The sequence below is a fragment of the Vicugna pacos genome, chromosome 2, assembly GCF_048564905.1.
Source record: "Vicugna pacos chromosome 2, VicPac4, whole genome shotgun sequence".
NCBI classification, from domain to species: Eukaryota; Metazoa; Chordata; class Mammalia; order Artiodactyla; family Camelidae; genus Vicugna; species Vicugna pacos.
The window spans coordinates 45,783,999-45,800,356 of NC_132988.1; the positions used below are offsets into that span (position 1 = coordinate 45,783,999).

Below are 16,358 nucleotides of genomic sequence, written 5' to 3' on the forward strand. Positions count from 1 at the left end.
ACATGGATACCAGTGAAGTTGGAACTGTTGTGCCAAGTTTAGCTCACTACTAAGGCAGAGCAGTTCTACAGAACAATGCAAAACCAGAAGAAATCTTCTGCTGGCCACTAGTCTAAGTCTATGGTAGAGTCAGCATGCAATCACCCACTAGGGTATTTATTTGGAGGGAGTGGTGACGAGTAGGGAACAGCACCCAGAAAATTCAGCGAAATTTAGCTAAGTCCACAGAAATGCCAGGTCTAAAACGTTAGTGAGAAGGTGTAGAATACTGACAACTGAACACCAAGTCAGTCAGTGGGCAGTGCTGCATTTTACATAAGGGAGAAGAAATTAAGTTGCGAAGCCAGAAGTAAACAGAATTTGCCTGTTGTTGTCTGAGCAAGCTCAGTGGATGGTAAGTGGTGGGTGGTGAGTATTTGGGGATTTAGCACAAGAGAGAAACATGTTTGCTTTGGGGTGTCAGAATTCTTTTTTTTAAACAGTCTTTATTTCTTGGAATAATTGTATATTTACAGAAAAATTAAGCAGATGGTACAGAGAGTTTGCAAATACCCCCACACCCAGTTTTCCCTATTGTTAACATTTACCTTTCTATGGTACAATGTTACACTTAATGAACAAATGCTGATATATCATTATTAAAGTTCACAGTTGATTCAGATTTCCTTAGTTTTTACTTAATTTCTTTTTGAGGTCCGGAGTCCCATCCAGGACACCACATTGCAATTAGTTGTCAGGTCTCCTTAAGCTTCTTTTGGCTGTGACAGTTTCTTAGACTTCTCTTGTTTCTGATGACCTTGACAGTTTTGGCTACTGCCCAGGTATTTTGTAGGTTGTTCCTCTATTGGAGTTTGTCTCATGATTCGATTGGAGCCATGGGTTTTTGGAGGAAGAGCACAGAGGTAAAGAGGTAAACAGCACATCACTGTTGATGTCGATCTTGATTACCTGTCTCAGGTAGTATTTGTTAAGTTTATTCACTGTAAGGTTACTCTTTTTCTCTCCATTTCCATAATGTACATTTGGGAAGAAGAGTGCCCAGCCCACATTTAAAGAGTGATGACTTATGGTCCCTTTGCTTGAGAGTCGAGTATCTACATAAATTATTTGGAATTCTTCTGCATGGAGATTTGTCTCTTCCCCCTCTTATTTATTTATTCAATCATTTATTTATATCAATATGGACTCACAGATATTTATTTTATACTTATGATAATCCAATACTACTTTATTTTGTCACTCAAATTGTTCCAGCTTTGGCCATTGGGAACTCTTTCATTTGGTTCCTATGCTCCTTTGACAGACCTACATGAATGTGATATTTTGTTGTTTCGTTTTGTTTTTGTTTTCTGTACTTTCTTACTTTCTGATACTATAGGATGTTTCAGGCTCATCTTGCACATTCCTTCACTAGTCCTAAAATCAGCCATCATTCCAAGGAAACTTGGTTATTTTTACTGGAAGTGTCACTAGAAACCAAGATCTGGGCATTAGATATGCTTGTTAATATGAGTGGGGTGTTATTTCTTTTGAGTCCTCTCAGCCGACAGAGCAAAGAAATAGACATGCACATACCACTTATGTATATACACATATCTGTAAGTATTTCTACATATAATCATCTATATATATAATAAGCTATACATGAGTTTTTACTAATGTCTCCAATTCTAATCCATTACCAAATGAACCATTATAGCCTCTTCCAAACCCTCATCCCTCGCTTAACTGATCCTACTCCAACAGTGAGGAACCTAGTTCCTACTTTGTGCCATCCATTTACTTAATTGTTCAATTCCATTGTACGTGTATAGTAGCATCAGAATTATTAACCTGTACACTCATGGGAATGACTTTATCAACTAGAGTACAGTGGTTGTATGCAGTTCCTTTTGCCTTTGGTTTTACAGATTCCACTCTTTTCCAAATTTACTTGGTTCAGTACCCCATTTCCCTTTAGTGATATTGTAAGGAAATAAAAAGGATGGAGAAGTAAATTTACAGATTAAAGTAGTTTTAAAGACCTGGTATATTTTTTAAATTGGTGTGATTAACAGTATCTAGGGATATATATTTAAATGGTGAAACAAAACAAAATTTTAAAAAAGCAAAGAAGTATGACTATAACAGTAACCACATAAAAAGCAACTTCTGATTCTGGGCAGATAAAGTGTCAGAGATTGGATGTATTATCCCACCTGAAACAGTTTAAAAAAACCCTCAAAACTCAACAAAATAATATATGAAACAATGATTTTCAGACATTAGATACCAGGCAGTTTAGGGCAGTGATCACTGAAATACGAGGAAATAAATAAGGTAAGCCCTATAACTGCCTCAGCTCTACTACCTGGAGAGAGTTCTAAGGTTACAGTGAAGGAAGGGGGAAGTCCTTAACAGGAGTCCCCCTGAGTGAAGGAGACAGAGCTGGGAATAAGGGAGACAAAGCAGAGTGCTAGAGAGGAGAGAGATACATAGAGAAAGCTTCAGAGGTGGCAGAACGTCTACCTGAGCATTCAGGCAAGTGAGGAAACTAATGCAGGACAGAGAAAAACACCACCTAAAAGGAGCAGAGAGGAAAATGCCTGGAGTTCATACCTAGCAGGAATAGTGCTGCCACTAGCCAGAGTAGAAAACCTTGGCATTGGGCAAAATGGTGTTCTGAGTGGTAGGGTACCATGGACAAAAGGTTGCTCGGGTATCACCTGATGATGCTAAAAACAAGCCTTGAAAGGAACAAACTGTTTCCAAGTAACTTAACTGTGACCCAGAATAAAGTTCAAGAACATTTGTAGGAATACAAAAGTATTCAGCATTCAATGAGGTAAAATTCACAATATCAGGGGTCTAATAAGGAGGACAAGAGGTTGGAAGAGGGAAGATACGTCATATAATGAGAAAAATGAATCAATACAAAAAGATGTAAATACAAATAATAAAATTAGTAGATAAGGACATTAAGCAGTTACATTACATATATTTAAACATGTAGGGGAAAGACTTCTCATGTTAAATGGAGGCATGGAAGGTATATTAAAAAAAAAAAGACCCATGTCGAACTCCTAGAGATGTAAGGTAAAATGTTTGAGATGTACTAGATAAAGAATTTTCAAAATTCAGTAATAAGAGAACAAACAATTCAGTTAGAAAATAGGCAAAAGATCTGATCAGACCCTTAACCAAAGAATCTATACAAACAGCAAACAAGCACATGAAAAGATGTTTAACATCACTAGTCATTAGGGAAGTGCAAATTAAAACCACAATGAGATACCATTGCATACTACAGCAATGACTAAAATTAAAAGACCATCCATACCAAGTATTGGCAAGGATGTGGAGCAACTACAATTCTCATATGCTGCTGGCAGGAATGTAAATTTGTACAACTACTTTGAAAAATGGTTTTGGCAGGTTTTCAAAAAATTAAACATTTATCTACCATATGGCTCAGCCATTCCTCTCCTAAGTATTTACCCAGGGGAAAAGAAAGCATTTGTCTACACAAAGACTTGTATGTGGATGATCATGGCAGCTTTATCTGCAATAGCCCCAAAATGAAATTACCCAAATATCCACCAAACAGGTGAATAAACAAATTATGGTATATCCATTTGTCGAGAGTTTAGTTAAGTTACTTAATGGTACTGCTGTCTCAGCGTCATCTTGTGTGGCCAAGTGGCCTTGGGGGCACAGAGGGGTTTAAACTGACACTAGCTCCATCATGCAAGCACATGCCCCAGAAAACAGCTTTCAGGGTCACCAGCAACTCCCCCAGTAGCCTTGTGATCAAGTCTCCCCTGCCTCCCAAGGCCTTTCCTGGTGGGCCTCTTAGATAACCCCCCCCCCAATGGAGCTTAACAAAACCTCATTCTTTTTGGTTTGAACTAACCAATACAGCCGTAGCTCCAAAGCATGTGCCCCACTGACGCTAATAAAGGCATGTGCCTCTTTCTCTGCCTGCACCCTGCCATGTGGTCCCTCAAGATGTGCTATGTACTTTGCTCAGGACCTGTATAAGTAATAAGCTTTTCTATTTCAATTTCTCTTGTAGTCTATAGTTGAGCCACAAGTCACCATCCAGCACCATATGCTCCCCTTAACAAATGTTAATTTGACAAAGGTATAACAACATACAATGAAATACTAATCGTCAATAAAATGGAATGAACTATTGATAAACAACATGGATGAACCTCAATAATTACACTTAAAGAATGTAGGGAAAAGAATATATGGTGTGCTTGGTGTTGCACCCATTACTTACTATTTTAGCTACTTTATTTTTTTTAATTTAAAAAATTTATTTATTTATTTAGCTACTTTAACATACAAAACTTTTTAACACAATGCTCTCTATATAGTAAGGTACTTGAAGACAGTTTGTGGTTTTGATTAAATTATTATTTTCAGATATAGATGACACACAAATTAAGAACCTAGAATAATTTTAGAGGAAGAATCTTTTGAGATAAATTTATCCAATTACCCCACCACCCACCCCTCGAAGGTACATGATTTACCCAAGGTTCATATAATTAGTAGAAAACCTAGAATTCTGGCAACTTGTTTTCACTCACTCTGAAGATCTTCTTTTAATTATGAATGAGCCATCATTTTAAAACATAATAATTTTTAGTAATTGGTCCTACGAAATTCACTATTTGGGGGCTTTTTTTTTTCCTGAGGAAAAAACTGACGACATTGTTAACCACAAGGAAATGCTTCAGATGAAATTGATAAGTGATGCTTCAAAGATTCTTTCAGACCTGTTTCAGTGAATTCAGTGAAATTCCCCGTAGTGGAGAAGATAAGCTTTTCCATATCTTCATATATCTTCTCCACACAAAAATGTGGAGAAAACGGAATTGCCTTGACTAGAGGAGTCATTTTCTCTACAGACTGACTTAGAAATCTTCTGGCAAGCCCCAGAGACTTGAAGTGATTAGGAAGAAAGGAATTTTTTTTTTGAAACTGCAGTGATTCCTTTGAGATGGAAACCAAATATACCTGGCTGTTTCCAAATCATCACACCAGTTTCTCAGTTGGTGGGGATTTAACAAGGGAGTGTGGAGGGTAAATGAGATCCTAATGATCATTTACCTCTGGCTTGTGTGGCGTCTGTTTAATTCCATTCAACCCAGATGAACTTCTGAGAATGATGCTCTGATATTACCAACATAAATGACTTACAATATTACCAAGCTTATTTACTTCACTATTACTATCTTACTGAGAATACCTAAGTGTACCCAGGGGGTTAAAATACACTTTGCTTTGGATTTCCTAATTTTCATAGCTCTTCAGTTTAGCTTAAAATATTTTTCTTTTCAGTTTTGATGACATTTGAAATATACAGTTAAATTACGAGAGGGATCTTGATGCCTAAGATTAATTACTTAGGTATAGATATTTAGGAATGCCAATTCATTATTAAGAACAATGGTTCTCAAAGTATGGTCCTCTCTCATTAACAGTCTTGCTTCATGCTTACATGGAAAATTAGGGCCTTCAATGGAAATTCCCTCTCTTTCCATCGCCTGTGTAAGTGAACTGGCATCTGTGCCCATCTTCCCCTTTCACTTTATTTTGCAGGAACTACGTACTTGGTATATACCTCCATGTCTTGAAATAATGGGTGTATTGCTCTTCTTGGTCTGTATATTTTAGGCAATATCTACTGGTTTCTCACTATGGAAAATAAGGATTTATCTCTTTTTCCTCTTCTGTCACCATCATGCACACACATACTCATGCACTCATTTTATCCCCTCAACCTCTTCAGCTAGTCATACTGCAACTTGTTAAGGTTTATATTCATAGTTTACATTATTATGACTAAATATGTATGACTGAGAGCTGAGCCATGTAGTAAAACTATTATTTGCCTTCCTTCCAGCATGATATTTTGCCTCTGGAGACAGTTTCTCTTCTTCTTCTTCTTCTTCTTCTTTTTTTTTTTTAGTGGGCATGTGTGGTTTCCTTGGAAAAATTATTGTTTTTCCTCTTCTTAAAAAGAAATACTCTCATATAAAAGAGTAAAGAAACATGTTTTTTAAAAAAAGAACACTTCATAAGTGGTTATAGTAAACACTTCTGGTGCCCCGTATACATCCCCTCAGCCCTTACTGTTGTGGAGCAAGACATGTTGATTTTCATATGTGAATACATTGCCATCTCTGGGTGAGGGCCTTTTTTGGTACTAGTATCCTCTCTACCTCTGTGCATTGCAATCCCAAAGCACCAGAGGATGCACACTCCCTGGGAGTAGTCCTTGATAATGACTGAAGGGAGCTGTATAAAAACCCTAGCTCTCTCTCTCAGGGGATATACTCTGAAGGACATGTTCAACACTGTTTCTCAGAGTTCCCCAGTGGGATTAAGCTCCAGTTACCCACAATGGCTGCTTGATAGCACACTCTTTATTGACTTCCTTCTTGTTTCTGTATCACACCACTAATGGCGTTTCCTGTGATCATCTCCTGAATAAATGACTTATACTTGAATCCTTCTTTCTATGCTTGCTTTTTGAACAACCCAAACTAAAACAATAGTGCTGAGTATTTCCTGTTATATCACATTTTAAGGTAAATGATATTTGCTGTCCCAGTTTTAGAGGTGTTAATGTTGCTAGGTGGATGCAGGTGGTGTCAGCCTGATCTCTCCATTATAAAATTCCTTTTTCTATCTGTATTAGTCAGGGTTCTCCAGAAAAAACAGAACCAGTAGTATAGTATAGAGAGATAGATAAGCATTTATTTATTATAAGGAATTGGCTTACGTGATTATGGATGCTGAGAAGTCCCAAGATCTGCAGTCAGCAAGTGGGAGACCCAGGAGAGCTGATGGTGCAGTTCCAGACCAAGTCCAAAGGCCTGAGAACCAGGAGAGCTGATGGTGTATGTTCCCATCTGAGAGACAGCAAGCTGGAGATCCAAGAGCCAATGTTTCAGTTCATTTCTGAAGGCAAGAAAAGACCAACGTCTCAGCTCAGGGAAGTAAGGCAGGAGGAGCTCTTTTTGTTCTGCTCAGACCTTCAACTGATTGGATGAGGACCACCTACATTATGGAGGGCAATCTACTTTACTCAGTCTACTGATTCAAATGTTAATCTCATCTAGAAACACTCACCAACACATCCAGAATAATATGTAACCAAATATCTGGGCACCCTGTGGCCCAGTTAAGCTGACACAAAATTAGCCATAACACCATGTTTCACCTAATACTTTCAGCAGCCAGTAATTGTTATTGCATGTATCAATTACCTCATCAGGTGTTTAACATGGTGATTTTCAAATGCCAATATTCCTTCTCCATTTATTAGCTAAAATTCTATTGGTATGAACTTTTCTCTCATCAACTGTTTGATTACCTGGAAATATGGTTTGTACAGAAAGGGTGCAATAAATGTATCCTTTTTGATGACTTAGTTTTCTAAGTGGTTATCACTCATTTAATCCCAAACTGTCAGTTGTCTGAATTATTTTCAGTATGGTCATTCCCCTCAGGTGCTCTCATCATTTCATCTTCTTAAATAAGGCTCTCCAAAGGCTTTCTGACTTCTTGAAGAGTATTCTGAATGATTATCCTCTAGACCTGGTACACAGCAGTCATCCTGGGATCTCCCTTCACTATCAATTTGGGAATTCCCTCCAGCTATCTCCTGTTCTCTGGATGTCATGTTTTTCTTTCCATTTAGGTGGAGCATATTCTCCAATATTTCATTGAGAGTGCGTGTATGATAATTCTAAATTCTAGGTTGGAAATACTTTTCTTTCAGAGCTCTAAAGGTATTGTTTCACTTGTCTTCTAGCTCTTGGTGTTTTTCTTGATAGCTTCAATTCATTTTTACTCCTGATTCTTTGCTCATGAACTCTCCTTCTTCTCCTTGGATGCTTTTAGGATTTCCAAACAATTTCAGAGCACTGAGGAACAGTGTTTGGAAATTTCATAGTGCTGTGCTTTGTGTATCTGATTTTTATCTGCTGAACTGGACACTCAGAAAAGTCTCACGTCCTTCGGTTATAAGAAATTTTGTTGAAAATTTTCCTTGGTTATTTCCTCCTGTGCGTTTCTCTTTCTGGAACTACTAATATTTGGATGTTAAATTTCCTGTACTATTCTTTCTTTAAAAAAATCTCCTCTTTTTCTCATCTTTTGGGATTTTTGCTTTGCCTTCTGAAAGATATCTTCACCTTTTCTTTCACTCCTGCTATCTTGTTTCTAAATTCCAAGAGCCCAGTTTTGTTTCCCAAGTACTTATGGCTTTGCCATTTCATTGATAAATAGTTCAATATGTATCTCTAAAATTGCTCCTTTAAAAATATAATAACAGTGCTATTATAACACTGAAAAGTTAAGTCTTTAATATCAAGAGTCTAGGGACTCTTCAAATTTCCCCTATTTAAAAAGATTTTTTTTGTTTGAATCAGTGTTCAAATAAGTTCATGTATTTCAATTGCTTGACATTTCTCGTAAGTTTTCTTTTAATCTTTAATTTTTCCCCATTCATTTTTTTCCTATAATTGAATTATTGAAGAATCAGGGTCATTTATAATGTAGAGTTTTCCACAGTTTGGATCTGAGTGATTGCATTTATGGTGAGTTTACATCTTCCTCTTTTCTCTGCATTAACTATTAATTGATCATTTGACCTGAAGACTTGATTAGAATCAGGTTTGATTTTGGGGGCATTAATACTTAATAAGGAGGCAACAAGGTCTAATGTTCTTTATTTTCATGATTTGGCAGCCATTGAGGACCATTGTCTATATCCATTATTTCATTAAAAGGTGTAAAATGGTGATATTATAAATCTGCCTTTCCTTCTTAATTTATTAGCTGTATGTCTACAAAGAGGAACTTCCCTTATCAACTTTTTCATTACTTGACTTAGAGTTAGTATGTGGAAGGCAGAGTAAATGCTTAATTCTTTCCTTTTATTTATCAGTTTTCAAAATAATGAGTTGGTTTATTAGCATCCTCCAAGGGTGACAAGGAGTTCTTTTTTAATTACCATTTTATTTTATTTTATTTTTTAACATTTTTTATTGATTTATAATCATTTTACAATGTTGTGTCAATAATTACCATTTTATAAACATCTAGATTTAAACGTATTTGATTTGTTTCAACATCTTATAGTTATTGTCCCTTTAGTGCTCTAATTGTGTCATTTTGATAGGGGAAAACTCTTCAAGTTGACTTTTGAGTCCTTTTGACATAATCCTAGTAGGTTTTGATAATTCCTTGTTTTGGGTTTGACAAGATGTTTCACGTTCATTTGTATGAATGGTGTCTGAAATCATAAATTTGAATTGATAGTATCAATGTAAACTTCTGTTGTATTTTACCTTCTTCACTGAAGAAGCCCAGAAATATGGACTAACTCAGAAGCACTGAACACTCCTAGAAGCCCAGACTGTGATATCTAAATACCATTTCCTTCTAAAATCCAGAAGCCCTAGGACTCCTCGGAGAGATGGCTGATTCCAAATGTAGTTCTGTGTTTTCATTTGAAGCTTGGGATCCTCTTCCAAGCTCATCCCTGCTATTAGCAGAGTTCAGCATTATATTGAAATTCAGCTCTATAATACAGACTGTAAATGAATAATCCCCACAGAAAAAGCTACAAGGAACCACTGACAGTTTAAGAGGTCAAGTAACAAGATTGAATTTCCAATTTAGGTATAATCACTCTGACAGCAATATTAAGAATGTGTGGGCAACAGGTGCACCGGTAGGAGGATGCCCAGTTAAGGGGATTAATTGTGGTTCATCCTGGATATGGGGAAGGCCTAATACTAAGACAGTAGCAGTGGGGTAAATAAACAGGGACTGATTTACTAGCTATTAAGAATGTGTGGCTTTTTAATACCTTATAATGATTAAGAATACATACATATATTTATAACTGAATCAATATGCTGTACACCAGAAACTAACACAACATTGTAAATCAACTATACTTCAATAAAAAAGACAAGAAAGAATGTATGGCTGTCTTGGGCCCATAAACTCCTCTTGTCCTGCCCCTGACCCTACCCAGCTGTACTGCATGATAAATCACTTCTAACTCGTCAAGGGCTTTGTAGTTAACAGATACTGTTTAATAATCATTAGGACCTGGTGGACTCTCTGCTTTCTTAGTCCCCAAGTAATGCTGAAGACCTTCACTGACATATTCCCAGTGCCCAGGAGACTAGTTACCCATCCACAAATCTTGACTTAGGAATGCACTTCCTGCTCCCAAACACCACTCCCATACCCTAGGTTAACTATAAAATTATTCCAATAGCCCCTCAGCCGTGTGGAGTGCGGCTGTGAAGGTTTCTGGATCATTGTCCTCCCCATCCCATCCTGTAAGTTACTGTATTATAAACTGATTCATTGATGATGTGGAGCTTCCTGCCTCATTTTCTCAGTCTCAAGATAACTTCTCAGTTTGATGGGTACTTTTCCTCACCCCTGTCCTCCACCAAAGAGGCAGCAACGTCAAGTCTTAGTGACTGGGGTGTATGTGTGTAGGGGGAGGGATCGAGTTATGAAGGAGGAGTTTCACGCAACTTACCTTGGTGCTAGGATTAAGTTACGGAAAAGCCCTTAGAATAATGGGATGGGAGGGGAGATAACTCCCAGGGAAGCTCCTCTGCACCCCCAGCCCATCCTCCTGGTAAGTAGCCCTGGAATAGCTAGGTAAATTTGAAAATGTCCTCCACAGATGGGTAGCTAGGGACCCTCCCTCAACCTGGATTTCATTCTCCTAAGGATTTCCTGAGAACCTAATAAAAAGAGGCCTCTTTTTGGCCTAGCCGGTGAGAAGTACCTGACAGAAATCTGAAGAGAGGTCTCCAAGTGGGGAAGGAGGCACGCGGCAGATAACCACTAACACCATAGGATACTAATTACTGATGTCGAGGGATGGGGTATTGACTTAAAAACAAAACAAAACAAAAACTGCGTTGAGCAGAATTTTAAAGTAAAGTAGAGCGGGTGGAGAACGAGCTGTTCAGTAAATTGATTCTTTCCTTTGCGAGGCTGGAAAATTCCTCTTAAAATATGGCCAGGCCGACCTGGGCACAGATTTGGAGGACAGGAGACTGGTGGCCGGGCTTACAGAGGGAAACCCAGAGGGGCGGGCGACCACGTCAACGCCTTCTCCCATCCAGCACTCCAGCAGCAGCGACAGACGCACGAAGAGCTGGAAGCCGGGGGTCTTCCTCGCCTTTCCTGACGGAGGACAGGGGCGCGGTTCCAGCCCCTGCGCATGCGCAGAGCCAGACGGCGCGCCTGGGAGGGCCCCGGGAAGTTCCACGACTACCTCCTCAGACCCCGCCCCTTCCTCAGAATCAAGGGGGAGGAGCGTCGCGCGCGCTCGCGTCGGTGAGCGCTCTGAAGCCCCGCCCCCAACTCCTGCCTCTGGCTCTCTTCCATTGCTTCGCCCCACCCTACATACCTCTGCCCCGGACCCATTTCGGAGGCGCGGCCGACGCGCCGTGCAGTCTGGGCCACGAGTACGAGCGCGTGCGTACGACAGCGCGCGCCCGCCCAGTCGAGAGGACGCCCCGCCTTCCTGCCCCGCCTCCGCCGGCCTCCCCTCCTCCGGCTACCTCCCGGTGCTGAGAATCCCGGCACCCGCGCCCGCTCTGTAGCCATGGAGGTCCCCGGTAGCCTGTGCAAGAAAGTCAAGCTGAGCAATAACGCGCAGAACTGGGTGAGTCGGAGCAGAGGTGCGGAGGAGGCTCTGGGAGGCTTCGGCTGCGGCTCGTTTCAGAGCCGCTGCCTCCTTCCCGCCTCCTCCGCATCCTCCCTGGAGAGCCGGGGGTGGTACCCGAGTCCGGGCGCCTTCCAGCTGGGGCGGTGGGTGGTGCCTCACGGAGTGGCCTGGCGGGGGCGGGGGTCTCGGGCTGGGTGCGGTCCGATCCACGGTCTGTGGGAAGAACGCCGCCTTCTCCAGCTCCTCGCCTGGATGAGACCTCGGGGAGGATCTTTCGGGAGTGAGCTGGCAGCTGCTGAAACCTGCACCGCCGAGGGGGAGCTGCCAGCATCCCCTGGAGTGGCCTGAAGATCTGCAGAGGAGGCAGAGACAGGCACCTTTGGTGCGTAACTGGCTTTTCTTGGCTCTGCCAGTGCTGTTAGCCCAGGTTTGGGTCCATCCCCATGCCTTTTCATTTCTGAGTTTCAGCATGAAGGGAGAGTACCCAACAATGTGGCCATTCATGAGTTGAGACTGCCCTGAACTGAGGTTCTTTGTGACTCGGTGTTAAATTGGAATATCTAACAATAACATGGAGACTGAAGTGTGGGAAAACTAATGTTTTATAACGTTTAGCAAGGACTGCCAGTTGGCTTTGATGGTTAAGTGTTGTGTCCTCAGAAGGTTGCTTCCTTCCTTAATTATTCTTTGGTAAGAAACAGCCTTAAGGTAAGATTTTGTAAGTTCAGAGAGGGGCGGAGTGGAGGAGGTGTTGTTCAGCTTTGGAGTCCAGAAGGCAGTGGTTTTACATTTGAATGGAAAATTTTATTTCACAGTACAAGATCATGAGGTTTAAATGTAGACTTGCAAATCATCAGTCCCCTTGGTGAGTCAAAGAAAAATAAAGAAGTCATTACAGGCAAATGTTCATTTCAAGTCATTAATTTACCGTATTTGTTGTTACCAAGGATTCTCACCCGTTCCTTTCTCCTCTTAGTTATTTTACTCTTCCTTAGATGATAAGAGAGAGGAGATAAAAGTTGAATTAGTACATTGGAAAGAGCACTGGACTACTGGCCTGATCTCTGGTTCCAGTTTTGCCAATTAGTAGCTGTGTGATCTTGAGGAAAAACAGTCTACTTCTTTAGACCTCAGCTGACTGAAAGGTATAATAGTGTGTACTTCACTGGATTGTTTTGAAGGGTAAGGAAGATAATGAACTGGAAAGTTCAATGACACCTCTGCCAGGGAACTACTGATACTGTTCCTGTTACCTTGAGGTATTTCCTGGTTAGAGAAATAAGGTTGGCTAAATTAGAGTACTTACAGATCATTTCAGCTACACTGTCTGTAACTCATTTGCCAAATAAGTGCATGTTCTTTGTAGGGGCATGTGCTACTCATGGAGAATATGAGAAATGAGGGGCTCAGTGCTTGCCTTCCAGTTGCTCATGGCCTGGTTGGGGTTGTAATGGGCATTTGCTAGGTGATGAATATATCATTACAGACCCCAGTGAGTTGTGTACAACATTTGTTTTATCTCAGTTTAGAGGAGAGATTAATTTAGCCTGTATGTTTTGGGGAGGGTTTTAGGACGAAAAATGTGCTCAGATTTCTGAGGCAGAGGGGAGCTGTATGAATAAGGCCTAGGAATAAAAATAAAAAAAAAAATAAAAATAAAAATAAAAAATAATAATAATAATTTACTCCAGGAGTAATGAGAAGATCTATTTAACTACTCTAGGGAAGTTTTTGTTGGTTGGAGATAAGATTGAATAAACAGGATGGGGCTAGGTTATGCAGTTGTTAATGTTTGGCTGCTGAGTTGAGACTTTATATACTCTGGGAGATTTTTTTTTAGGTTAAAAAATGGGGTTTTTTTTGCATTCTTTAGTCAATTTCTGGTGTACAGCATAATGTTTCAGTCATAAATATACATACAGAACAGATAGAGTTATAGAGAGGTTTAAATGTATTAATAGATTTGACGCTTGCTTGATACATGAGTTTTTCTTGTTGTTACTGTTATTAATTCATCTAGTGTGAGGGTGTGAAGTATGGGGTTAAGATGATGCTGGAAACAGTGTAATAGATGCATTACAAGCATTCAAGGAAAAGTAAGAAGGACCTGACTTGAGTTAGGGGATGAAAGAGGGAGATGTGTTAATAATGATCCTGAGGTTTTAATACTGGGAAATGAGGAGAAAGGTTGTGAAATGCAGGGGAAATTGGGAAGTAGGTTGAGGGCTGGAGTAGGGGTGATAATAGTTAAACCCCGAAGGAGAGTTTACTGTGTGCTAGGTACTATTTGAAATGTTTTCCCTAAATTAACTTACTAATTTCTGTTACATTTTTGAGGTGGGTATCAGAGAGACAGTGGTTTCAAGTGAGGACTCTGGAACTGACTGCCTCTACTGGAACGTGGGCTCCACTATTTACTAACCATGTAACCTTTGGCTAGTCACTTAAATTCTCTGTGCCTTGGTTTACTCATCTATAAAATGGGAGTGATATCCTCACAGAGATATTGTAATGATTAAAGGAGTTAATATATGAAAAATACTTAGAACTATGTCTGGCCTATAGTATGTGTTGTGTCTGTGTTAGCTCTTATTAAGTATTGTGTGTCAGATCTTACAGTTATCCTCTTTATTATAAATAGTAGCACCATTTTATAGATGTAGAAACTGAGGCACAGAGATGTCACAGAGCCTGTAGGTAGTGGATCCAGTTTTAAGCATGCTGCATGTGAGGGATGGCTTTAGTAGAGATAGTCTGTAGAGCAAGACTATCTAATAGAAATATAATGTGAGCCACATAATGTAATTTAAATTTTTCTAGAGGTCACATTAAAAAAAGTAAAAAGAAACAGATTGAAATGAATTTAAATAATTTATTTAACCCAGTATATTGAAAGTACTGTCATCTCAATATAAAAAAGAGTTCAGTACTATCATAATATAAAATTGTTAAGATTTTACCTAAGTGTATATTTTACACTTAGCACACATCTCAATTCAGACTCACCAAATTTTAAAAATTCAGTGGGAACATGTGGACAGCACAGCTATAGGGACTGAGTTAGGTTAAAGTTGGAAATAAAGATTTGATGGTTAAATTTCAGTTAGAGATTATAAAGAGAGAAAAATGAGAGACCAAGTACTAAGCAGACTTAGACCAAGTACTAAGTTATGTCTCCTGTTAAGGAGCAGATCAAAGAAGTGGCTTCATGGGAGATACAGACAGGGAGATAGGAAAAGGTAGTGGCATAGCGCTGGGGAACGCTGTTCATTTCCGCAGTAGGGTGTCTCCATATATCTACAAGAATAGTAAGGAAAATCAAGAATGAACATCGCCCTTTAGCCTCCTCTTATCTCAGTCTGACAAAGCATCGGATGTAATGAACGTCATTCTCCATCTGACTGAACCTTTCTCCAGGGGTCCAGTTTCCGTCTGCCTTGGGAGTGTGTTAATTGGACTCAGGGGAATGTGGGGCACTCAGTTCAGACCCAGGTGTCACTCATCCATTTAATAGAATCATGTTGGGCCGAATCCCTGGCTTGGACCCACTTTACAGTGGAGTTGATCCTGCTGAAATCTAGCATGCTATTCAGAGGCGCAGACAGTCTCACTCTGGTTGGCCATTCCATTCTCCTCTCTCCTCCACTCCCCACATTTTCATAGCTCCGTATCTCCAGACCCAACTTTCTTTCCAGACCTTACATGCTCAGGGTGTTACACAAGCCTTTCCTTCTGCCTAGGATGCCTGTTCTGACTTGCGGAGATCTTCAGAGTCTCGGGCCCCTTTACCATAGCAGTGTGGCCCTCCTGCATCCACATGCTCACACGTGGGCTGAATTGTTTGTGCACCTCCATGTTATGTTGCGCTCTGCTGTTATATGTTGTGGAATCATATTTTATTATAGATGTTTTGTCTCTGCCCTGAGCGTCTCCTAATATAACAGGATGGGGATAGAGGGCAGGGTGCAGAGTAAGCTTCGGTACTTCTGATATTAAAAGCCCTAAATAATTTACTATTAGCACAGCTTAAGAAGGAGAATAAGCTCCATATGTGGTAGGATTGAAATTACAGTTTTATCACTTCCTGTGTGACCTTAGTCATGTTACCTAACTCCTCTGTGCCTCAGTGTCTTCAGATGCAATAATGTGGGTAATAAAACATACCTTGTAGTGAAGATAATAGTGCATACCTCATAGGGTTCTAGTGAGGTTTAAGTAAGTTAATATATTTAAAGCACTATAGTGCGGCACATGAGCACTCTAAAATGTTCTCATTTACTAATTCATCAAATACTTAACACCAACTTTGTACCTTTGTTCCAGGTGCTGGGGATGCAGTGGTAAAAGGACAGAAAAGGGTCCTGTGCTCATGGATGTTACATTCTACCTGGGAGAGCGTTAATTAAAAAGCAAATAAATGAATGAGATAATTTCCCATTTGTCAGTTCTACCTTTTCTGAACAGTTTGTCCCTCATACCATTTGACCCCTTTCATAGAAGGCCAGCAGCGCATGGTGGATTTTGGGGAAGCCTGAGGTGGTACAAAAGTGAAACAAGCAGGCAGAAATGGAACACATGGTGTATGAAAAGCTGTATTTTCATTCATTCAGGGCATTGACCTGCCTGTGGGCAGGGGCAG

The 16,358-nt window shown here is 40.0% G+C and overlaps 1 protein-coding gene across 2 annotated transcripts in view; it reads left to right on the forward strand.

The window, feature by feature from the left end:
* The first annotated feature begins 11,292 nt into the window (after positions 1-11,292).
* The window catches only part of PAPSS1 (3'-phosphoadenosine 5'-phosphosulfate synthase 1), a 105,737-nt gene continuing 100,671 nt past the window's right edge, over positions 11,293-16,358 (forward strand). The window contains exons 1-2 of one of the 2 annotated variants that reach the window (XM_072939208.1): positions 11,482-11,716; positions 11,960-12,101. Coding sequence is in view for 1 of the 2 variants with exons in the window: in XM_031690607.2 (XP_031546467.1) it covers positions 11,657-11,716 (60 nt within the window). In the remaining variant the exon portion in view is untranslated. Of the gene's footprint in view, positions 11,717-11,959; positions 12,102-16,358 lie in introns of both variants that reach the window. The other variant, XM_031690607.2, reaches the window with a different exon arrangement.